Here is a 26,032-nt window from a genome sequence, read left to right on the forward strand (position 1 = left end):
CCTTGGAAATCACCAGACTTTGAGGAAATTTACTTTAATGGTCAGAAATTCAGCACATTTCATTTGAGCTGATTGTGTTTTTGTTTATAACTCCTAACATGAATAAATGTAAATGTAGGCCTACACTTTGCTTTGGGAATCGAATAAATGGAAATCCTGTGTTTTTGTGAAAAGACAGCACACTGCATATTGTCTATCGTTTCATAATTTCAGTATTTTGGGAGAGTGTGTTTCTTGCAATTTCACGATCAAGTCCATCTGGCCAAGCAGACAATTTAATTCCTGTCAAATTTCCCCATGATAGGTAACCAAAAAAGGAAGCAAGCTTTTACTGTCATGATTCAGGCAGGACATGTAAAGGTGTAAAGGTTTGTAACTTTCAAATGAGTAATGGGATGAGTGGTCTGAGCAGTTGTTCAAGTTTTATCTGCAGGAATTTGATACAGATGAAGCCCACCTCTGAGTAGTCAGTTACTACAGAATATGACATGATAAGGTCCTATGAGGTTTGGTGTTGCAACACAATAGGCAGTCTAGTGGTGACTCAATATACAGTATCTGTGGGGTTACTGACTAGTTGAGGATAAAGAACAATTTTCACTGATGGGCAACACAACATAATGACTACAAAGACTCACTGATTTTAGAACCTTCTGTGGTTTATGTAAACCTGCTACACAGATGAACAGAAAAGAAACAGAAATAGGAGTAATTGGTCATCCTGGTTAAAACAAACAAACAAACAAAACCCAAATGCCTTCTGTTAACAAAATGATCTTACTTTAGTTATTTTTCCATTCAACAAATACAGTACATACAGTATTTCTCTCAGTATTATTTTCATGGTTTGCAGAGATGTTATAAGTAAAAGTAGAAGTTTAAAAAAACCCACAGATTCCTTCCAACACAGGTAACTTCACTGCGTAACCAAGATACCAGTCTACCAGTCTACTGTCTTACACTCAGCTGATTCTGCGCTGGTTAGATCAAGTTTATGGTGGGTTCTTTTTAGGTTCTTAGCGTTCTTAGCGGTTCTTAGTTTTTCAGTAACAGCACAGTGTATCTACCTCATTAGGTACAATGCAATAACTGGTGTAACAGCTACAGTATGTATGGTAATATCATGTACTAGTGTTGCACTTACACCACAAACGTACGTCTTCTTTTACTTTTGACACCTCTAAAGGTCTGTTTAGACCTCTCCTTCAGTTGTGGGACACTAAAAGAGGGGGCGTGGTGGCTGTTTGGGTACTTGATCTGCCGCTACCCCCCGCTGACAGTACGTGTCCTCCAACTGAAGGACAAGTCTAAACCAGGCTTGATGGTTTATCGGTCACAGTTTGGCTCCAGGCCCTGGCCTCTCCACCTCAAGGGTGAGGGAGGCTGCCGCCGGCTCATCCACCAGCCAGAAGAGCTCCCCCTGAGTGGGGGCCACGCGCGCCGCCGGAAGAGCCGGCCCCTCTCCACCCTCCAGCACTTCCTGTCAATTCAACAGACAAACAGAGGGGCTGTTGTTGTGGGGAAAAAATAGGCAAAGTCCTCGCCAAACACATGTTGTCTTAAGGAATTTGATAGCTATTTTTGGAGCTGGGGGTGTTTCTCTTTTTTTTTTTTTAAATGCCATGCTTTGTCTATTGTAACATATTTTGAGTGAACACTCAAAATAACTGATCAAGTTCTGGTTTATCTATGACTGCAAGACAGGCCTGGAATTTGTATTGTAACCATTCCACCAATACGAATCTCATAATATCCAGTGCATAACATCCAGAGTTTTATTGGGATGGTACCCTTTAATGAAATATTAACTCAGATATTAATGCCTGTCTGTAAATAAGGGCTCCCTTTTTATAAAAGGGGAGATCCTTTCAAAACACAAATACAGCAAACTATTGTCTTCCCAACTCTACATAACAGTAGTTTCCAAACTGAATGAAAGTATTCTTATGTCCAAAAGGAGGTACCAGCTGGAACAGTTTGGGAACCAGTGCTCCACAGTACAGCTCCTCCAGGTGCCAAACCATCCGGATGGAGTATCTCTACCTCTCATTGGACTCTCTATATCAGCGTTTCTCAACCTTTTTTTAGGCGAGGCACCCTTTCAATTCATGAAAAATGTCAAGGCACCCCAAACCAACAAGCCGTAACATGGCATCGCATCCGATACCACAAAAGCTTAGAAAAGTAACACATTTGGAGATGTCACACGACCTACGTTCAAAGTTGCAGCTGACTGGGGCAACCTATATTTACTTTATTGTGCGTAAATGGCAGATGAAAGATTCCACTGCCTAGCATTAACTTATCAATTTAAACAAATATGTATCATGTTACATAAGTTATTTATCAGCCACGTTTCCGCAGCACCCCTGTTGAGAAACACTACCCTATATCACACACACAAGGGAGGTGGACAGGAGGCGGTACAGGGCCACCTGTAGGGTTTTCAGGCCGACCAGAATGGTGCCGGTGCCGGTGCCCACACCAGTTACGTTCGGTACAAAAGTGCTTATCTGCCAACCGCCCGTGTTCATACCGGGCTCTGACCCTTTTCCGTACTTGACCGTGTTACCCGGATGAACCTGCTGACGGCCACGTTGTCGTCACGGTTCACGGAGACAACCCAAGTATTTTGCGGTTCGCATGGCGAACCAACTTTCTGGTTCGCAAACGCTAATATCTGTGGCGTGAACACGACAGTCGGTTCGCAATTAGGTGCGGGAATAGGCACCGGCACGGTTCTCAGTCGGCCTGAATGCGCCTCTGCATTACCCACCTTTAGCACAGGGGCTTTGCTGCCTCCGGTAGACACGAAGATGACACAGCGAGCAGCGTTGACCACGGGGAAGGTCATGGTGACTCGGTTAGGGGGAGGCTTGGGGGAGTCACTGATGGGGGCTACTGTTTTTTGGGTTTCCTGCAAAATATATATGGAGAATATTCTGTAATCATGAGATATTCCAACAATAAATACAGTATAATGTCATCATCATCATAATATTTATTATTATTTAACATGATAACGAGCACACATATTAATCAATGATGATTATCAATACAATTATTGTTACATGATATGCTATATCTCTGCAAAATCTGAGTCTTTATTGTTAAAGAAAAGTATTTAAATAAAAGATTTATTTCATTGATCCAATGCTCTGATAGCATTTGGTGGTTACAATAGGTGCTTTGCTCAAGGGGCACCACATCTTTGGCTGTGAATATGCATCACACAAGTGAGTAATCACCTCATCGGGCATCCCGCTAACAGGTCCCAGTTCCATTATCTGTGTGCCACAGGCTGTAACATTCCAACAGCTTATTCACTCATAGTAATATTTGGCTAATAGTGCAATGCTGGAACCACTCATAAACTTGGCATTAGTCATCCCGCTAGCTGCAGACACATGCATGCGTGATGGGACATGTTGTTTGTCGTCATTTTAAAATAGGGCCCAAAGACCAGCCACTGGCTGCGGGCCAAACTCACTACATTTACTACGGGGAGCTGTAAAGACCAAAAATAAAGAGGCCAATCTCTCCAACCCTGTAGCTGCTCTATAAATGCTTCAAATCCCTAAATACACGGTTCATGTCACCATTTATAGAATAGAAGTTACAGTATTATACTCTGGATAATGATGATGACTGAAATATACATACTATATAAAATGGGTGTGTTTGTTTTTGCTTTCCATAAATGATGTTTAAATCACACAGGACGGCAGGCCAACAAATTATTTGATCTCTTGCAAATAGGTAACATGTGTGTTAATGTATACCAATGCACTCGAGCACCAATTTGGTTCCGCCACATGAGAAGGGTGGTGTATGTACAAAATGTACAGACTTTTTGCTGCCATCAGCTCCATGAGGATGCACAGGGCTGCTGAAAACTTTTCCTGGGTCCGGGACAAAGTCATCTGGAAGGGCCCCCCACTCAATACATACTATGTAATTTGGGGAGCCAAGTCTGGGCCCCCTCTCTCCCTTGGCCTGGGACAACTGACCCCTTTGTTCACAACCCTGTCAGCTTCCCCATGAGGACGCATAACTAAAATGGACAGTATGTTAACAAATTTCCCTTCATGCCCTGTCATTACTATTCCGCTGTGGCCAAGCTAAAGGATAACATTGACAGGCATCATGATGTCAGTCTGCGCCTTTCCTAGTCCAAAACAAACCATAAATCTTAAATTTATATTCCACCCCTATTTTTTTTCATTTCAAAACCTTACATTATGCATTATACAAGACCTGTCTCTGCATATGGATTTTGTCTGTAAACTGAGCTTGAACATTGGTTGTGAATGTGGTCAACCCTTTGTGTAATATTATGACAGAATTTAAAGGAGCCATCAATTGAAAGCTGTTCAGTATAATCTGAAGCTCCAGTTCAATTTAATTATGGTTATAAAATGAGATAAATAACTAGGAGATTTGATATTCCACAATAATGGTAATAATAAGATACATACACATACACACACACAACATACATAACGACATATAACAACAAACATACATACACACGTTCGTGTGACGCTATATTGAATGCATTATTACAATGTAATACTGATGTATAGCATTGAAATGGTGATAATGACTGACCTCTAGTAAGGGGTGGCCAGGGAAGAGGGAGCAGGTGTGCCCATCAGGCCCCATGCCCAACAGCAGAACATCAAACACGGGAATGTCCTCACTGGAGACCTGGAAACATTACACCACACAAGGACATTAGGTAACACTTTACTTGACGCCGGTGTCATAAGCATGTCATTACAGTGTCATAATGGTGTCATGACACAGTCATAGATAAGTCATAAACATTATGTCCATGTCATAACATTTTATGACTGTTGGCCTTAAATGACATTCGGTTATGGCAAAGAGGGTTGTCTTTGCCATAAACGAATGTCATTTAAGGCCAACTGTCATAAAATGTTAATGACATGGACATAATGTTTATGACACGTGCATAACTGTGCCATGACACTGTTATGACACTGTAATGACATGCATATAACACCGGCGTCAAGTAAAGTGTTACTGGACATTAACCCATTAGGACCAGGAGTGTCATGTATTATGCAACCAAACCTGTAATACCGGCTGCAGCATCTTTGCATATCTGCCTTTAACAGTATTGATGATTCCTTTTTCTTGACCAGTTAGGTTTTAATGGGATAAACCAGTGGTTTTCAAAGTAGGGCAGGTTGGCAGAAAAAGCATAGCACAACAAAGTGAATAATTTAATAAACTGAATAACTGACATGAACCAAAAAATAGCTCAACAATATTCTTAAAATCATTATAATAATATATTGCATCTCTGAACAATGCTTCAATTATCGTTATTATTTTATCCTAGTGGGGCACTGCCACACAAACGTAGACTATGGTTGTGAAAGGAGGCGCACTAAAAAATGTTGAGGCACCATGTAAGGGGAGCCTTGGCTGGAATCTTCTGCTGTATGTCGGGGTCCTTGTCAAGGTAAAGTTTGGGAGGCCATTAAACCATTACATTGCATGCATAAACACAGTAGTTAATGCTTACTCTAAATGTCTTTGAAAGAGTATTTATTTCAAACACACACAAACTTAAAAACAAATGTCTATATTGTTGGTGCTGGGCTAGGCACTGCACTAAGTGACCCATACCACATGCAGGCTGTTACCCTTGGCCACCCAGGGTCGAGTCTGGCCTGGGTCATAATAACCCAATCCTACCCCTACTCTCTCTCCAACTCTTGGAGTTGCCTGTCGTGTTCTTCATTTCCCTATCCAAACAAAGGCAAAACATCCAAAAAAACACAATTCTGGAAAAAAAATGTCTAAATGTTTCACCACCGTTAGTCATACGTACCTGCTTCAGTTTGCGGGCATAATCCTCTGCACACTCTGCCACAGGTAACGAGGAGTCTATGGCCAGAACAGCGCTCTCTGGAATGTTGATTTTGGAGAATAGCTGGTTCTGCAACACATTCCAATCAAACACAATCTTTGTGAAGAACATATTGCCTGATGGCCATTTCTTTTCAAATCTTAAGTTACAACTTTCTTTGAACCAATCCAGTCATTCATTTATTATCATTTTTCTTCTGCAAGGATAGCCCTCATTTCACCAGTGTATACAGCAATATCCATAGAAGAAAAACGAACTACCATAGCACTACAGTTCTATGACAATACACAGGGTCATTGATCATACATAACTACTTGGCCATTGCTATCCTGATAACAGCAAATTTACAACAGGTGCCATGTCTTAACGGGATATTAATAGAAATCACATCCGTTGCACCTAGGGACACCTACTTTGTACAAGCCGTAGGTGCTTTCCGGGTCGTCGAAAGGCACCACCCTCTCGTCACAGAAGCCCACGACCCATTTGCTGCAGTCCAGGCCCGGCTGAGTGGGAAGCTCCTTGCTCAGCATGGACACCAGGCTGCCGCCCGAGAGGCCCAGGCTGAAGTGGCCGCGGCCGGCGCTCAGGGCCTTCTGGGCACGGTCGCACACCAGCTGGGCCAGCACCGGGCCGAGCTCCGTGGACGAGGGGAACACCACCACCCTTCTGCTGGACATGGTTGCCTATATGGAAGTACAACATGTATGCATTGAAAAGGGAAAAAGAAATATGAATTAGCACACAGAATAGCTCTCTCATTTGATGCGACTCAACGCAATGTTTCTAACAAACAAAGGTCTTTGTCAGAAGCATGCCGTTTGCATGCCATTACATGAGGCTAGCCCATCCCATCCTTATAAACTAATATGCCAATTGTGTAACTGCACAACATAAAACAATATTTCAAATAGATTATTTTATTAAGACCAAATGCGTAGTGGCCTTTTCTAAACAAAACTGACACACACAAAGCTATTACTTCAAGATGCTGGCCTCAATTGCAGTCAAATAATGCGAAAGCATATTGCTTCAGTATTACAACATTTCCTTATGTGTATTTGTTTGCCAGAATGTGCCACACCAACCCAAGTCAAGCTAGCTGTGCAATGACAAGAAATAAGCTTAATGCACATCAGGAAATAGAAGCAACACACAAACAAACACACACACACACTCCACCACACAGTAAATTGCACAAAATGAATGAATACAAAAGGGCTTCACATGCCGGAGGAGCAATGGGCATGGGTGTGTGTGTGCTCAGCCAATCTGTTGGAAGCCGTTCATGTGATATCATACAGTTTGTTATATCAATCATTACCAAGAGTGAGAGCAATCTGTTTGAATGCTGTGTGTGTGTGTGTGTGTGTGTGTGTGTGTGTGTGTGTGTGTGTGTGTGTGTGTGTGTGTGTGTGTGTGTGTGTGTGTGTGTGTGTGTGTGTGTGTTCATTGGAAGATGCCACTCAAGTGACATTTGCAATGGAATAATTTGACACATTCGCTCCCACAACTACTTGATTGACTGCCTTCGAATAACTAGATGGTTGTAAGAATACAGAGGCCGTTCATTCAGCAAACCTTCCATTCCTGTATTGAGCCTGACACTGTTTCACTAGGCTACATGTCATAGGCTACGCTACAAGTTGTGTTCCAAGTTAAACAGGCGCACACACACACACACACACACACACACACACACACACACACACACACACACACACACACACACACACACACACACACACACACACACACACACACACACACACACAGACAGCCCTCCTCTTTACTGCAAATGTCAACGAAATAGATAAGCACACCGTGGTTGGGCAAACCGCAAACTCTCGGATGCAAAAGACCAATGTTCTATTAGCAGCAATGATAATCTAAACACTCGTCCTCCCTGCTCTTACAGAACAGATGGCAAGGATCAGAGGCAGAAGCAGAGCATGGATGGGGTGGATGGATGGGAGGCATTTCAACTATGGGGATAAGCCTAGCCAATGTGGGGTGGAATCAGGTGACAAGCACTTGCTTCAGACGTAATGACTACATCGTATTTTGTAAGGATGTGACAACAGACTAATAATGCACTCACTGAAACACAGTTTACCTTTTTGAACGTGCTGTCGATGGCCTTCCACGAGTACCGGTAGTTTGCGTTTACTTCCCTGCTCCCGCGTGCAACTTCCTTGTTGTGCGCTTGTTTCAGGACAGCGCTCTCAGTCTGGATCAGCTGATCCAGCAACGCCTGATGGTTAATGTAGTCCAAATAAAACAAAAATATGGCCAAATGATGGACATGGATGGGCAAAGATAAGGCAATATACAAGAGCGTTATGTGTGACTGTCAAAAGAGAGAAGCGTGGCTTGCTGATGCGTGCCTTGAGGGCCATGTCTCTGTTTAAAAAATTGTGCGTTGGTTTAAAAAAAAAAAAAAAAAACTACAATTTTCACACAATACCTTAAACAGTCTATTCTTCATTCATAATGTTGCAAAAGTCTGATGGAATTATTTACTCGATATAACAAGTTTGACAGCAGTCTGATGTCATGTTCCTTCCCGTGCTCTAGGTGGAAGGCGTGCGCAAATCTTGTTGTGGTCGCACAAGATGTGCAGCGCAGATGGAAATTGTGTTGCTAGCCACTCCTGTCATTTAAATATTTCACTTAGAAGTAAAGATATAGGTTTTTAGAGTATTATGTACTGAGGCAGCGGCAAAGACATGACGACTTTCGTACCATTCCAAACCCAGTTAGTATCCATAATGGATACACTGGCGAAAACGGCAGTATTCGAGATTTGTAAACTTGTCGACATCGAATCGAGGGGTCTAAAGCAGGAAATTTCTCGGAGTCAAAGAGAAATTGTCTCCCTGAAAAACAAACTGCACAGGATGCAGAATCTCATCTGGACCGCCGGAGAACGCGAGCGCAATGCCACATGTGAAGACCGCGTCAGAACAACACAGGAGCAAGCGCCAAAAGATCAAAACCCACTCCAGCACACCACAGATATTCCACACATAAAGAGGTGAGAATTTCGAAAGGCCTCTGAGTTACTTTTTGTACTTGACCATTAGCCCACTGCCATATTCTAAGATCTTTTTTTGCACACAAGTTTTGTTTCTATGCTGCATGGATATCATGTATGTCACCATTACGCACGGCTCCTACATAGGCTAACAAGCTGTCATTTAATATCCAATAGGGAGCCTTCAGATGAAACCCCAGTCAGCCAAATTTTGGATGATTTTCAAGTTGGCAATGAACAGGTGTGTTTAACTTCATGCATGGATTAATCAGAAGCATTATTTCAACAAGATAGTGCATTGTGTAAGAGATGGTTATTACTGATGAATACCTTATTCAGTCCTCAGATACACATGAAATCACCCCCATCAAGGAGGAGCAGCTGGAAGTGAAACTGTGTAACAGCAATCCCTCAGAAATGTTGAGCAGCTGTGAAGATGGTGAGTATGCCATGCGCCTGTGCTGTGCCTTGTGCAGTGCACTGACTGTTTGTAGTAGATAACAATTGGTTGCAGGTTATCACTGAATACTGATTCCGTACCAGTCATTTGAATATGTCTTTGCCATAACCGAATGTCACTTAAACCCAACAGTCATAAAATGGTTATGTCATGGACATAATGTTTATGACACGTGCATAACTGTGCCATGACACTATTACGACACTGTAATGACATGCATATGACACCGGAGTCAAGTTAAGTGTTACCCTAGATAGTCCCCTTATTTCCACCGTTACCTGCCTCCATTGTAGATGATGACACTCGATCTGGCTATGTAAAGTCAGTAAAGGACAAGTATCACTATCAAGTGTCGGTTTAGGATCTGTGCATGATCTGTCTCCTTTTGTTGCCCTTTGTTCGCAGATATGGGTTTGGGTAGTGACGAACATGTGAGGACTCTTTTGACTGACAAAGAGGACGGTGATGAAGGGGCCAGTGACTCAGCACCACCAGCTCTGCTCACCACCACCACAACTACAGTCAGACTAGTATCAGACCTCTCCCGAACTTTACAGCCAGACACACACAATGGTGAGACATTTACCGAACCACACCAAACAACTCCCAAGAGAAACGGACCTTCGCTCTTCCAGCACAACAGACGGACATTCGGGTCTCTGACCACGTCACAAAGGCCCGGCCTGACAACGAGCGCTCAGTGGAGCGGTGACCAAGGGCCAGACACCACACAAAACGGCGAGACGTCAACTGAGCCACACCACCACCAAACAACCCCCAAGAAAGCAGCTCCTTCTTCGCTCTTCCAGCCCAACACGCGGACATTCGGTTCTTTCCCCGTGTCGCAAAAGCCCGGCCTAGCGGCGAGGGCTACGTGGAGCGGCAGCAGCAGCGGTGACCAGCGACTATCAGGCGACCGCCGCTTCATCTGCAACTACTGCAGCAAGCGTTTCCGCTGTATCAGCCAGCTGGAGACACACCAGCGCAGCCACACGGGGGAGAAACCGTTTCACTGCACGCTGTGTGGGAAGCGCTACGCCCAGAAGGGCCACCTCTACATCCACCAGAGGACTCACACGGGAGAAAAGCCTTACCGGTGCCTGACGTGCGGCAAGGGCTTCATTCAGAAGTGCACGCTGGACATGCACCAGCGCACTCACACTGGGGAGAAACCTTTCCGATGCCTGCGGTGTGGGAAGGGTTTCACCAAGAAGTGTAACCTGAAGAAGCACCAGGCCAGTCACATGGAGCTCGGCGGTGCAGGAGACTGCTGGGGCCCATACTGAATCTTAAAGGATAACGTCAGTCAATTTCAACATGCAGTTGTAATGCTCACACTACCCTGGACACACCACCCTGGTCAGTACGTGGGATTTTTTTTTTTCAGCCTTTTCCGAGATCCTGGTCATTGTAATGGGGGTGGCGGTTTGTTTACATTTTTAAAAAAAACATCTTGATTTATTCCCCAAAAACATCCAAAAGGTTATGCAACATCAGAAGACAACTAGCAAACAGTGATAACTTTTGGGAAAATATTTGGAGTAGGCCTGTGTTAAGAATTTTTAAAATGTTAACAAAAGCTGCCCCCCATTAGAATAGCTCAGATCTCGGAAAGGGCTGAGTCGAATAATGCAGCATCACCGGGTACTGACATGCAGGGTCAAGGGTAGTGGACATGCACCAGCGGACTCACACCTGTGAGAAGCCCTTTCCCTGCCTGCGGTGTGGGAAGGGCCTCACCAAGAAGTGCGATCTGAAGAAGCACCAGGCCAGTCACATGGAGCTCGGCGGTGCAGGAGACTGTTGGGGCCCATACTGAATCAATCTTAACCCCTTAAGACACAGCGTTATAAATTTGCTGTTACCAGAATGGCAACAACCAAGTTGTAGAGCATTACTAAAGGCCCTGTGTTATGTCATAGTATCGTAGTACTATGGTACCTAACTTTTCAATGGCTATCACAGCGCTCCACTGGAGGTATGGCACACATGAAGGGGCTACGATGATGATACAAAGGGCAACTTTCTGAGTAATATGTTTGGGCAAGGAATCGATACTATATGTTTTTGTTTGGACTTTTTTTTATAACTGTAACACTGCAGCATACAGCTGATGTATGATACTGCAAACTATTCCATTAGAAAATGTAGAGGCTATCAGAATGTTGCTCAAAAAGTTGCCAAGTGTATCATCACCTTTAGAATCTTAGGAAGATGAAATGGATGAATCAACACAACAAAACAAACTGGACCACTCACTACTACTAAATGATATTTCTTCAATCAGTAAGGCTACCATTAACAGGAAAACCATGCAAATTGGGTAATTGCTGTCAGTCAGAGCATGCAAATGTCAAGATCCGGTGATGTCCTTTACCTTTTTCAAATGTAAAATTTAGGGTTGATAAGAATACTTGAAATTCATGGCGGTGCTAAATAATCATTTCGGCAGAGTGGAGCGGTGTATAGTCTCAACAGTTGACTAAAATGAAAGCTTTGTTAACAGGCACACTAGACTAGTTTATATGATGAATGCCAAAAAAATATGACACTCCGCACCTTTGAAGCTCATTCAGTTCTCTGTCTAGTGATAGCCTATTATGAAATATGACCACTGTGGTCATCTCACTTTACACTAAATATTTCAATGGTGAAACGGGTAATAGGCCCTGAATCCTGGTAAACTCCTTCAGAGAATGAGGAAGTACTGTTATTTAAAACGATGCCGTTGCTTGGGTCCATCCATCTTCAATGGCGGACATTATGTCTACAGTTCTGTGGATCAATGGAAGTCAAACAATGAACTTTTTATTTGCATGGCTGTACACAGTACACAAGGTGAGATATAGGATATACTTTGTTTATCTATGTGAAATTGTGTCTTTATATACTATATAGTATTGGAAACTGTTTTAAGATTATATTGCCTATCTGAGATACAGCCACGGCCTATTGCCCTGTTGCATTGCGTGGGGATAAAAATAGTCAGGGAGGAATTAAGAGGAGAATGAGAAACAATTGTGGAAAAGTAAAGTCAACACTTGCTAAAAGCGTTTTAAAATAAATGGTCATCAGGAATAAAAGACCAATTTCTCACAAACCACTTGTGTAAATCCTGATTGTGTTAGTCATAATTATTCTTAGTCTCATTATTAGTTCTCATTATTAGCTAGTTTGATACATTAGTTTTACCATACAAAAGTAAAATCTCCTGAAACACAGTTGCATTGCATTTGGAAAATGGAGGTCACTTGCACTCTGCACTTGCACTCCAGCGAGCACTGGCGTAACGCAAGTACTTCAGGGCCCCCTGCAAGCAACCAAGAATGGGCCCCCGAACGAAAAAAGAGGGCCTCATATCATGTGGAGGGGCCGCGTTTCTTACAGTCAAGGGCCCATGTGGGGCCCCCGGCTCGTATGGGCCCCCTTGCCTCGTGGGGGCTGTGGCGCATACTTAACACCCATGTCAGCGAGCCTTCTTGGTGCTCATGGTACAGGACGGCAGACAATAGAAAAGAAGCTGGTCGACTTTAGCTACTGCCTGCATTGTAAAACAGGATTTATACATTTCTGCAGGATTGCGAAATATTTGTGTCCAAAATATTGCATTTTGGCAGTACATGGCAGAAATATTGCATTTACTGCAGTAATACTGTCATAATAATACTGTAGTAATAGGAAGACCAGGGATAGGCTAAGCTTCCTCGTGTGTGTGTGTGTGTGTGTGTGTGTGTGTGTGTGTGTGTGTGTGTGTGTGTGTGTGTGTGTGTGTGTGTGTGTGTGTGTGTGCGTGCATGTTTTGTGTGTGCATCATGCATTTTTGATACTGTTGTACCCTGCAGAATTTGTATCCATTAGGGCACAGTCCCCTCTAATGATATGATACAGTTTATCACACCACATTTCTTTGGTGTTGTCTGGTGACAATGTGTCTTAATTATCAATCACTCAAGTCCCAATGTATGCCTATAATAACAGCTGTGGACCTGTGCAATTGCTGACTGTCCAAGGGTGAAACCACGGCGCTCTCTGAGGAAGGGGTCGTGTATGGCATTGGTAAGATCCAGGGCAACTGTCTGCTCAAGGCTATCTTTTCCAAGACCATTTTGGAAAATTCGATCATGCAACCACATTGGCTATTCTGGGTCGTTGCATTCCGTAAAGGATAAGACTTAATAATAACGCAAAGTAGATCAAAAATAACTCCCATTTAAAATAAACCCATGGGCATACTGGTCAGCAGTGAGTCTATTAGGAGGGACGGGGTCGTATTCACTGGGATTTACGGTAATGTATCCCACAGTGCTTCAGTTCTCCCTCAACTCAACAAGGGGTCTTTTTTTCAGGTCAATGAGCGAGAGTCTGAACATCTTCTAGTTAAACGTCTTCTACGTTGCTGCAGATAAAAGTAAATCTCCACCACTATTCGGCGTCTATATACAAACCGATGTTTTTAAACAGTCAGACTGCAAATAGCTTTTTATCGCTAAAAATAGCGTAGTATATCGTTGAATTTGTGGTGTCCCGGGGACGTACAGCACTCCGTACAATGGATACATTGATGGTAAATGGAATTAATTTACAGACGCAGCTAAGTTCGATCATGGATGTGCTAGCTAAAACTGCCGTCACTGAAATAGGCAAAGTCATCAATGAGTGCGCGATGGTCTTGCGCTTGGAGATATCTCAGCGCACAAATGAGAACGACTCTCTGAGAAAACGGTGCGAATTGTTAGAGCACCAATTGAGAGCTGTGCGCAATGGCGGTGGAGGGGGTGCGCAAAGGGCTGGAACGCCAAAGACCCCAGCCACCAACAGGGAAGAATTCTTTGGTGAAGTCAGGCCCATGTCAGGTAATGCTTCTCTCTCTTAAATTCCACCAGTTGTACTTCTTTTAACGGGTTGTTTTGCTACTTACCGTTTATAATTGCAAATTGACCTTTGCTGTAGGTGCCCATGATCCGTCCATAGAGAACGTATTCGGGAAGGAATGGTGTATGAATTTATGGAAAGATGAAACTCCTCAGATGGGCAAGAACAACACGCAGCTGGGTGCATCACTTCTGCACGACGAAGTAAGTTTGTATACTGACAGCATCATCAGGGGACTTCAGGCCATCTACTGTATTCTCTTTAGTTATGTGCATCTTTTTTCATTTCTCCTTGATGCAGGCAATAGACCTGGTGGATGATGAACCAGATATGATCCTAATCAAAGAGGAGGCTTTTGAAGATTGCCAAGTGGACAGCCTTCACAACCTCCCAAGAAATAATAAAAGTGAGTGGATCTAGGCTATATGTTTTCACTATTCCGGTCACCGAAGTGAATTTATGAACTACTGTAAAGTTATTGACAAGGCTACTGTTATTTCTCTACATTGCTGCGCGCTGAAAGTCTGCACTATTTTCTTTTCCCATGTTTACACATGCCATAATTATGCTTAATAATATTGGTCGCTTTTTTATATATAAGATGCAGTTGCTCTGTAAATACAAGACAACTAAAAACAAGAGTAATCACATGAATCTGTATCACTGCTACTGATAAAAAAAAACAGGGCATTAATTTCAAAAGTGAATTTCAATGGAAAAATACTCAAAAAAGAAATTCACTTTGATGCTTGACCACTTGGGTGATGATTTAAATGTTCTCTTTGAGCTTAAACTGGCTGCCTGAAACCTGGCATTGCTAGCTAGACTAAAGGGACCATCTATGGCAGAACAGCCACATGTGCACGCGGTTTTGGGGGAAAGCCTTTGGCACCTAATATGCCACATCGTTATGGCTAACTTGAGAAATATAATAGGAGAAATCTGAAATGTATATGTATTTATGTATGAGAAGGCCTTCATACATGTATGCATGTGTGCACATTTACTTGTATGTATGTATGTATGTATGTATGTATGTATGAATGCATGAATTTCAAGACGGTCATACATGTATGCATCTTTATATATGTATGTATTTATGGTAATGGATGCATAAGCATCTTAGGCATGCACGTGTCTCCTTGTGTATGACTCTATAACCATACATGCACAACAGCCTCTTTGTCACGACATACTAGTACGGTAGTACCACCATTGTGAGTGTGAACTGACATTATCGGTTTAGATTTAGTGGTGTAGAATAGTGTCCTAATAATCTGAGCTGTCAAAAGGGAAAGTAGACGTGAATTCATGGTGTAAATGCAACATTAGAACATGATATTACATAGTTGTCACACCAGTTATTACACTGTGCCTGATGAGGAGAGAGACTGTTGTTACTGAAAAGAACTAAAAACCTAAAAAAATATCTGACACATATTTAATCCAACCATCTCAAAATCAGCTGTTCGTACTAGGAACTGTATGGTGTACAGTATCTGTAGACCAGTTACCAGTGGTGTAGTCTACGTAGAACGCAGGTATACACAGTATACCCACTTCAAATGTTCAGGGGTTTCCGTATACCCACTTAAAATTGATTGATCCATTACCTTTAGTATAGCACAAATATATACAGTATACCCACTTCAAAAATGCTCAAATATACAGTATACCCGCCACCAGGGCCGCTGACAGCTTTGGCACACACAATGTGGACCCAATTCTGGGTCCCCGCTCTCCCTGGGGTCCCATCGGCTTCCCTGCCCACCACAAAAAAGTAGACTACATCACTGCCACTTACTCTTGAAGTCACCTGTGGTGCCTGGTTGATTGGGACACTACAGTAACACCAGGACATTTGGAATATGTGGCACTGGATTGTAAATGAATGAATCCAGGTGGCCTACCACTGCCCCACTCTCTGCTTTTGTAGACACCAGTGACACATTTGTCTTGAGACCGGCATTTGCACTTCAGGGCTTGATATTAACTATTTTGCTTGCTGGCCACTGTGGCTAGTGGTTTTCCCGAGTCAAATAGATACAACTGACACGATTGGATATGGCTACTTACTTATGCCAAATTTTACACATTCGTAACGCCCAATAAACAGCCGTCGTCAATTGTAAACCACACACCTTCTACGGGATTTACACTAGGCAGGGCTCCAGACCTGATAATAACCAGGCAAGTCTGTACTTACTTGCCCATCTCTTTTTCTACATAACTAATTGGTTTAACTACTTTCATGGCTTTGGTGAGAAATCTCACTTTTAAGTTTACAGGCTGGACCGATCCACGAATCCACAGTTTATTGTTCAGATAGTAGATCCAAGTTGTAGCTCTGTGAGGTTACGTCTAAAATATGGGAACAGTGGTATGTGTGCCTTCACTAGCTTTCTTTTTGTTGTTGTGGTGTACAATGTGTATATATGAATGTGTGGTGTAATTGTTTTATTGATCTGTGTATGTACCGTATTGTCTCCTGTGGGCCTTGAGCCTGTAATAAAGCTTATATAATAGAGATGTTATTTCTCCTGAATAGGACCTTCTGCCTGCAGTAAGGATGTTGGCCAGAGACTAACGGGCACATCATCTCAGCCGTGTGAAGCAGACTACATGACCTACCCTTCCTCCACTGACGACCAGGAGCAGCCCAACCTCCTCTTCCGCTCCCCCGGGAACGTCCCCGAGAGCGGCCACATCGCCGGTGGCGACGCAACAGACTCTCCACTGGGCTCCGAGGACTACCCGGGCTTTTATCCCGGCAACAGTAACTTTGGCAACGCCAACAGCAACGGGGGCAACTTCAGCGGAGTCGCTCAGAACCAAAGGGGGGGTATCAACAACACTAACAATGCCGGGGACAAAAAATTCAGCTGCGTGTTTTGCGGCAAAAGTTTCAACTACCTGAGCTACCTCAAAGTGCACGTGCGGCGGCACTCCGGCGAGAAGCCGTTTGGCTGCAACGTGTGCGGCAAACGCTTTGCGCAGAAGACCTACCTCAAGCTGCACGAGCGCACCCACTCGGGGGAGAAACCATACACCTGCATGGAGTGCGGCAAGAGCTTCTCGCAGAAGAGCTCGCTCAACGTACACCTGCGCAGCCACACAGGGGAAAAACCATACAGCTGCCTCGAATGCGGAAAGAGCTACGCCTATAAACACGGCTTCAACACCCATCAGTGTGTGGGCTAGGCCTAGGGAAAGGGGCAGGGAAGCTGACAGGGGGTAGTCAAAGGGGTCAGTTGTCCTGGGCCTAGGGAGGGTGTGGCAGTATTGAGTTCTGATTACATTGTATATGTGGGGATGGCTTTCATTTGGTTTTGTCCCAGGCCCAACCAACCAGCCAACACTGTCAGCGGCAACTGCCGTCATTGGGCAAACTAGCAAGTCATCAGTTGTTACATTAAGTAGTCCCACAGAATCTCAGGGGTATGTTTGAGAGGGCACAGGCCAAGGGGATACTCAGAACAGAGAAGGGATTGCAGGTTTTTGTTTTGTTTTACAATAGCAAGAAATGTATTTTAAGGGAGCCTACAAACGTTACACTGACACTGGTTCCAGAACCCCAGTGCCATATTCAGTTGATCAAAGGACAGTTCTAGATGAAGAGGGTTCTGCATAGAAAATTCTCTGTTAAAGGTGCACTGTGTAATATTTTTGCTGTTTCTTAGCAGAATTCATGCTGCCCATTCATTGATGTTACCTTTTTCATGAATACTTACCACCACCATCAAATTTTGTTAAGTATGCATTATGACTGGGAAAATTGCACTTTTCATACATGAAAAGGGGGATCTTCTCCATGGTCCGCCATTTTGAATTTCCAGAAATAGGCATTTTTAGCTGCAAAACTCACTATACTTTGGTCATACTAATATGATTTAGTAAATATTCATTTAAAAAAATCAAATTTGGCAGTAGGCAGCACAGTTTCAATGAGCAGCGTAGTTGCAATGCCTATTCTGGACACAATCTTACACAGTGCACCTTTAACCCTGCTTCCAACCCACTTTCCAATATGCAGATGAAAGAAACATGTAGCAATTCTATAGTGCTTCCTCAAATGTGACTCAAAAGACATGTCCTTTATCCATATTACAATTGATGAGCGTAACTGTCTGTGTCAGAAGGACTGCACTTGTGTGAGGTACAAACACTCTTATACTCTTACACTATTATGGGGTTGGGAAAAGTGCATGTTATTTAAAATCAGATTAATCTTGTGGCATTGCCTAATTGTTCAGTGTTCAGGTTTTTTGAGTCGGTGAGTCACTGGTTTTATGTTACTAACATGTAAGGATTCGAAAGGCTTTGAAATGTTCTACCTTTGCGCTGTCTTTCTGGAGGGCCACTTGTAAAGGTTTACGTCTTGAAATTGTCCAACTCTTCAAATCTGATTTGTTTTAAGAAGCCCAGCTATTGTTGTCAATAAAGGTTCACTGATATGGGCGGGGTCATATTCCAGATGGTGAAAATTAAACTGAAAAAATGTGGAATAGATCTTGTCTCCAGTAACACCTACGTACACTGGCCTACACATACATGTCTGTGAAGAACAATGGTAACCAATTTTGATATAGGGTTGGCCATTGTCGTATTGAATGGCATTCTGAGTTCTGTGGGGGCAAATACTTCCAACAACAAAAACACAGACGGATGAAGAATTTGTCACTTGAGTATGTGCCATGTTGCAGGTATCCACAAGAGTTTACAAAGTTGCTGAAATAAACCATGTTAACCTGAACATAATGGGGTGTTTTTTTAAAAACTGGTTGATAAGTTCTTCAAAATTTCAGCACTATTTCAACATATTTATGCAAGTTGCTGATTGAAATTCAGTTATGGACAAGCAGTGATATAGCGGCTTACAGCCCCAGGGCTGTTGGTTCGACTCCGGACACCGCCAGACTGGTGTGGGGAGTGTATATCCAGAGCTTTCTCCTATTCTCCTTCATGATTGACATACCCCTAGCAATTGGGCGCCGGAGTTTTAAAGTGGTGGTGCATTCTTTTTCTCCATTCATTTTCTTGGGGGTTTTTCAACATTATTTAGATAGGCCAGTGAAGTATGGGACAAGAAATGAATGGGACAGAGACGGGGGAGGATTGGGAAATGACCCAGGTCGGGAATCGAACCTGGGTCGCCCGCGTAGCAGCCCAGTGCCCAACTGACTAAGCCACGGCTGGGCCTCCTCATTCTTTATTTCCTTACAATGTTACTGCTGCTGCATTCCACTCATTTGTCTGCTGTAAAAGTTGAGAAAGCCTCATTTAGGGAGCCCTTAAGTGGGGATGAAAATGCACCACTGCTTCCCCCTTTCCGGCATCCTATGCCCTAGCACGGTACATCTGTCCTGCCTCACTGCTCCCCTGAGACTATATTTAGGCCTTGTACAGGAAAGACATAAATGCAATTTCGCTGTGTGCACGGTATCACAATAACGACAGGAGTTCTCTCTCCAGCGGTTCTTCCATTTTCCTAGAACACAGAATGTGTGCATATAAATAGTGCAAAATGATAATGGTCCACAACACTGACCACAATCCTCAAAATGTTAAACCTTTGGGAGCATTGATCTAGCCTGGCTCTCGCGCAGACCCATGGCGCTTCGTGAATCTTCGTTAAACTTTGTGAATATCCATCTGCGTGAGAACCAGGTTAGCATTGATCAACATTAATAGTCAATTCATCATTTCTTTCATCTTCACTAAACTCCTAAATCCCAATGTGCAGCTATGGTCAGTATTCTCATGCTCTGAGCAAAGCATACTTAATAAATGAGAAGATGAGTGATACGCATAATGATTACTTTGCAAGCAAGAACTGCTGGCATACAGTAATTGATTCCTGCGATCCATGGTGGTCCAGGTGTGAGACAGCATGTATCCACCGTTGGATTAAGGAGTCAATAGAGATCAGAAAGCGCAGCCCAGTCACCATGAACTGGGATGAGGGAGCATAATGCTGTCTCACACCTGGACCACCATTCTGAGGCCACAACTCCAACAGCAGGGGAGGGGACGTGACCAACCAGTCAATATTGACAGAAAAGTCTCCACAACATCAGCAGTTTTAAAGGACGTAACACTTCAACATCCATGTGACCCTCTGATGAAGACGGAAGTTTCACCGTCGAAACATGTCAGGTAAAAGATAAACAGAAGACACTTGAGGATTAAAAAAAAAAAATCATGTTTGAAAACATCTGCATATGTGCAACTAAGTTTCAAGACCCTTGAATGGAGTCACGCATGATGCCTGTACTGTAAGCAGTGACCCTATGGCTGCAGTATCTTTCTGGAGCCTGCATTTCATTCACACAAGATACAGACAAGGACGTCAAACAAGTTTGTACACGTTTAACTATTATGTCAGTTTATTACACAAAAACATTGAAACGGCATTTATAACTGCAGACAATAAATGCTAACAAAAGAGTTTGCCGAGATGCCATGAATTTCACAGAAAGTATGCCATGCCACAGCTGTCTTTGTCAGTATGTAGAGGCCTACAAAAGTATTCCACCTCTTCATATAAAATCCATCCCTATTTTCAAACCTTCACAGAAGTCTAAAAATCCCATTGACAAAACTATTGGTATCAAGTGATGTTTCTGCCTCACTGTATTCCAGAAGGCATTTTTGTTTAAAAGGGAGTGTATAGTAGAAATCCTTTTAAAACTAATGATTTGCAATGCCAAACCTTTCACTAGCTGATTGTGTGACTAATCAAAAAAGAGCAAATTGTTAAAATGGTTGTAGATGACACATGGAACATTCTATCACACATTTCACTCTTCAAATGATTGAATCATGACCTTAGTTTCATTGATCCATGCTACACAAGATTAACCTCAGTCTTGGTGGGGCTGTGAATACTTTTGCAAGCAGGTGTAGCTATATACATATTTTCCTATGTACAGGTTTTCATGTAACCCATTTACTCAACATAGTAATGCTTGTGACAGAGAAATGGCTCTCCACAAACAATCAGCGCGGTTACATGTGAGCAATATTCCGATTTTAAACGAGATAGTGGCAGTATTCGGTTTGCGCAAGAGTGGTGTAAACTCTTCATTCTGAACGTCGCCATGTTGGGATGATATTCCAGTTACAGAACTAGGGGTGTGAATAAAATCGAAATGTATCGATGCATCGAAGTATCAGCCGACCATTTAATCGAATCGCATCAGATCGTGAAGAATCGAATCACTGGCCCCTGTGCAATGCCCTAGCTCCATAACACAATAGTAGTGGAAAAGTAATTGGAAAAAATCGAATCGAATCACATCGTATCGTGGGGAATTCTGAAGTATCGAAAATAATCGAATTCCTGCTTTAAGAAATCAATACCGTATCGTATCGTCATGAAGGCTGTGATTTACACCCCTATACAGAACGCTGTTACACACATGTAAACTGAATATTCTGGAACTTGTTTTGAACTAAATAGTGACAATATTCCGTTTCAAATCAGAATAATCTGTGCATGTAACTGCATTGAATGACAGAATGATAAAAAAAACTAAACATATGACACGTGCAAATGGATAACAGTTTGAGTTTAAGTAAAAAAAACTAAAAGTTATGGACAAATAACGGCAAAAAAACACAGGCAAGGTCAGTCATCATTTATAGCAGTTTCCTTCTGCTCCTCCTTCTTGATGACGTACCTTTTGCCCTTCTTGAGGGCGTACTTCTGGCCGTGAGTGACCACGTGCTGGCGCAGGTTGATCTTCTGGGAGAAGCACTTGTGGCAGACGGGGCAGACAAAGGGCTTCTCGCCGGTGTGAATGCGCCTGTGGATGTTCATGTTGCCTTTCTGGGTGAACGTCTTGCCACAGATGTCACACTTGTGCGGCCGTTCGCCCGTGTGCACGGCGTAGTGAACCCTCAGGTTGGTGTTGGTGGTGAAGCAGCGGCCACAGTACTCGCAGCTGTTCTTGCCCTTGGCTTTGCTGTTCTGCTGCTGGACGATGTATTTTCGCACATGGTCTTTGTCGTCGCTCTGGACAGTGTTGTTGGGCATCGCTCTGACAGTCTCTTTGTCTTTCTCTTTTTTTATTTTGTTTTTCTGTTTGTTTTTGTCTTTGCTGTCATTCTGGACAGTGTTGTTTTGCATGGTTCTGACAGTCTCTTTGTCTTTCTCTTTTTTTATTTTGTCTTTCTGTTTGTTTTTGTCTTTGTTGTTGTTGTCGTTGCTGCTGCTGCTACTACTGCTACTACTGCTGCTGTTGCTCGGGACGACGGTGCACTTGTGAGTTCTGAGAAGGTTCTTCTGGGGAAAGACGCTCTTGCAGATCCGACACCTGTAGAACTTCTCCCTCTTGTGGATCCTCATGTGAGTCTTCAGGGTGTCGTACTTGACGTACGTCTTGCCGCAGAGCTTGCAGTGAAACTTCCTCTTCTTCGGAGGCTGCCGTGCCTCGAACCGGTCGAAGTAGCCAAACTTTTCCGCAATCTCTGTTTTGATGGCAGGCTGCGACTTCACGACACGTGGCAGGGAGGAGGAGGGGATTTCTGATAGCCCCTCGAAAGCCACGAGCTGCGTCTCCCCCTCCATCCCTTCGTACTCGTACTCGATAGGCTCACAGTGTGGATCGTACGTCGGGGAGACGGCCGGCGGGGGCAGGATGGTGTAGTCTCCTGTAGTGCCGTCTAAGGATATAAATTCGGGATTGTGACCCCCAAGCATTCCCGACAACTCCAGGAAGCTCTCAAAGTCCTCCGACGAGTCCACCGAAACGGAGTGTCCTCCCCTTCTGACCACGTCTGTATAGTGTCTATCAGTAGAGGATGTCTCGCTTCTGTCAGACACCCATCTTCCTCCTGAAGCCAATAGGAAAAAGACATATATGACTGGACCATACTGACAAAGTTACCAGTACAACCACTCATTTTGAAGAGCAGAATCTTGCATATAGTAGCTATTGGAGCTTGATGATGAAAATGTTTTAATTTAAGGGATGCACTGATTCCAAGATTCGGTTTCAGATTTGGCCTGGTTGATTGGTTTCGGTGATCAGAGTAGGATTTGGTAATCAGCCAAATCTTAAGCAGTGAATTCTCTATTCAGGTGGAACCTTTACGTTATTGCTCACCATTACCGAATCCTAGATTTGGTTTCAGATTTGGAGATAGTCTGCCTTGTTGACAGGGTTCGGTTTCAGTTTCTGTGATTGGAGTAGGATTTGGTGGGATTTCAGTTTCGGCTTAATCTTCAGCAGTGGATTCAGTATTCAGCAGAAGCTTAAAAAATCAGTATTCAGTACATTTCTAGGTTTAATTAACTGAACTTACACCGCATGGACTTGCGAATACAGCTGTTAACACTCCATCCCAGGTTAGACCCCCGAATACATTGCACTCCCAAACCACACCAGCATTATTCCCAGAAACACCAATTCACCAATTTTTCCAGATTCGACATGTTCCTCACAGAAAATGAGACAAAGCCAGTGAATCTCACTTTGAATGAATGATAATTCATACATTTTTTTCTCAAATAAAAAACTGGAAATGGGTCCAAAAGACCTGAGGACCTGGGTTTAAGGGTGACGTGAATTTTTGCTGAAAGGTATTGACCAGGGCTATTCAATTAGAATTTCATCTGGGCCACATTTCGAAACCAAGAACTGCAGTCTGGCCGCACATTTTCAGACATCACGACCACTGAAATGACACTTAAAATCAGTAGTCCACAAACAAATTTTAAACATGTTCCTCTAAGCTAAAACTTAACCACATTGAATGTGAATGTATAAGACAAGCAGAAGATTCACAAGCAAATAATGTGTTGTACTGCAGTAACAAAACTGAAATGTATACTGCTTCATTTGGGGGCCATGCCTGGGCCGCATGTGGACTGCATCTGGGCCGCATGTGGCCCTCGGGCCTCCAATTGAATAGACACTCACTTGTTGATGAGCCACTACCCGGTGTGTTTCTCTACGTACATCATTTCATCTAGGGATCAACTCTATCTCTCTGTGCGTTTCTACGTACATCATTTAATCTAGAGATCAACTCACCCTCTTTGATAAAGCCCTCTGAGGTTTGTTGGTTGCGCTCATTGATGTCGACTTCCGACTCCTCCTCTTTGATGGTGAGCTGCTCGATTTGCTCCTGGTCATCTCCCCTGAACTGCAAACCAACAGAGAAGCAGATTAGAACTCCACATCAACAAAACTTCTGCCTGCAACAAGTAGCAAACACCTAGCTGATATTAAACCAACATGGACCCTGATTACAGGGCTACGATAACATGGCGTTGTCTTCTTACCTCCTCCACAAAACCACTGTGTGATTCAGCATCGGCCGGGGTGCATCCTTGCGCGTCCCCATCGTTCCATAGGTTCATACACCACTCCTTCCCAAATATCCCATTTATTGAAGGAGCACGGTTAATACCTGACACAATAAATAAACAAACAATGGCGGATGCATTACGTGCAAATATGTGGAACACCCATAACCATCTTTTGCATTCTCAAATGGCCCAAGAAACGTGCAATGCGTTACCCATATTGTCTTTGTCGACTCCTCGGTATGTTTCCCCCGTCGGTGTGCCCATGGTAGGATGTAGTTCTAGCTTTGCACGCTTGTGTGGTCCTTTCTTCCCTTGACCAACAACACGGATCAGTTCGTATTGCAGGCAACGCAATTGATCGCGCAATAGTTTATTTTCTCTCATCACTCTTGACATTTCTCTTCGTACGGCCGCCGAGTCCTCTTCAAATAGTCGACATATTTGCGCCAGCGCCGTTTTGGTCATTATATCCATGATGGTTGTTAGCTGTGTGTGAAACGAACCACTCTTCGCCATCGTGAAAAGTCACTGTAAATTACGCACGAAATTACGCAATTTCGTTCGGAAGGCAGCTAATGTTCTGGTACTCTAACGTTTTCAGTGCAGCAGGAACACATTTAGCGTGCCATTGTTTACTCGCACCTTTAGAAGAGAGATGTGCAGAGGATTAATACGACAAAATGAAGTGAAAGGAGAGATGCAGGCGCCAACTTCCTTCTCCTTCCGGGTTAGGCCCTATCCACATTTGCTTGACGCAAGTCTCGTCCAATAACGTTCTGCTTTGCAAGCAATGGTAGGAAGTAGGCCCCCAACGCAAATCTGTAATGAGCACTGTAGCAACCCAATGTAAGTAGGCTGCCGGATGTGAGTGCCCGGATATCCGCCCGAGTATTTACGTCTATTTTACCTCAGCTACTCGCGTTCGGTCGTGTATTTACGACAGTTTAACCTCAGCTACTTGATTTCGGTCCGATTTGAGTCTGACTGAAGATGGAAGGGACATAGGTGCCGTGCGTAAAGAGCCCACCGCACATCGCCGTTTCGGCGACACCAGAAAGTTCCTTGATCTCCCAATCAAAAGAATAGGCCCTGTGACATCAAAATAATAATAAAAAAGTATACAATGAAATTATAACTTAAAACCGAATTGATTTGGGTGTGAAAATTAAACTGTCTCAACCGGGCACCCAAAGGGAATTCATCAAAAGATAACGGCGTTACTTTCTCGTCGGCATTGTGTTTATTATCCAGGAGGACTGAGCTGAAAACTGCAGCAGTCACCTTGCACAGTTCTAGCTGCTCTGAAGCACGTGCGTGTCTAAGCAAATCATCCTGCCCATTCGCAATGTTAAATAAAAAGTTTTGCACAAGGCTATAGTCTAAAATAGACACTGGAATAGCCCGTTTCGGAAGGCATTAAAGTCACGAGTTTACCCAGTC

General features: G+C 43.4%; 3 protein-coding genes across 3 annotated transcripts; 1 reads left to right on the top strand and 2 right to left on the bottom strand.

Annotated features, from left to right (window-relative positions):
* Positions 1-638: 638 nt before the first annotated feature.
* Positions 639-8,115, bottom strand: pgls (6-phosphogluconolactonase). Its single transcript, XM_063215170.1, has 6 exons — positions 8,022-8,115; positions 6,319-6,591; positions 5,867-5,974; positions 4,612-4,710; positions 2,777-2,917; positions 639-1,480 (listed from the first exon to the last, which is right to left on the bottom strand). The coding sequence occupies exons 2-6, from the start codon at positions 6,583-6,585 to the stop codon at positions 1,334-1,336; spliced, it is 762 nt and encodes a 253-aa protein (XP_063071240.1). The 5' UTR covers positions 6,586-6,591; positions 8,022-8,115; the 3' UTR covers positions 639-1,333.
* A 498-nt stretch (positions 8,116-8,613) lies between these two features.
* LOC134464238 (zinc finger protein 235) lies at positions 8,614-19,026 on the top strand. Its single transcript, XM_063217714.1, has 8 exons — positions 8,614-8,942; positions 9,120-9,183; positions 9,282-9,381; positions 9,808-10,682; positions 13,904-14,255; positions 14,353-14,477; positions 14,575-14,680; positions 16,823-19,026. Exons 1-8 carry the CDS (start codon positions 8,635-8,637, stop codon positions 17,473-17,475), a joined length of 2,583 nt encoding a protein of 860 aa, XP_063073784.1. The 5' UTR covers positions 8,614-8,634; the 3' UTR covers positions 17,476-19,026.
* A 1,490-nt stretch (positions 19,027-20,516) lies between these two features.
* LOC134438055 (zinc finger protein 236) lies at positions 20,517-25,301 on the bottom strand. Its single transcript, XM_063187645.1, has 4 exons — positions 24,805-25,301; positions 24,566-24,693; positions 24,315-24,426; positions 20,517-23,112 (listed from the first exon to the last, which is right to left on the bottom strand). Exons 1-4 carry the CDS (start codon positions 25,106-25,108, stop codon positions 21,905-21,907), a joined length of 1,752 nt encoding a protein of 583 aa, XP_063043715.1. The 5' UTR covers positions 25,109-25,301; the 3' UTR covers positions 20,517-21,904.
* Positions 25,302-26,032: the final 731 nt, after the last annotated feature.

This window comes from Engraulis encrasicolus, chromosome 2, assembly GCF_034702125.1.
Source record: "Engraulis encrasicolus isolate BLACKSEA-1 chromosome 2, IST_EnEncr_1.0, whole genome shotgun sequence".
Taxonomy (NCBI): domain Eukaryota; kingdom Metazoa; phylum Chordata; class Actinopteri; order Clupeiformes; family Engraulidae; genus Engraulis; species Engraulis encrasicolus.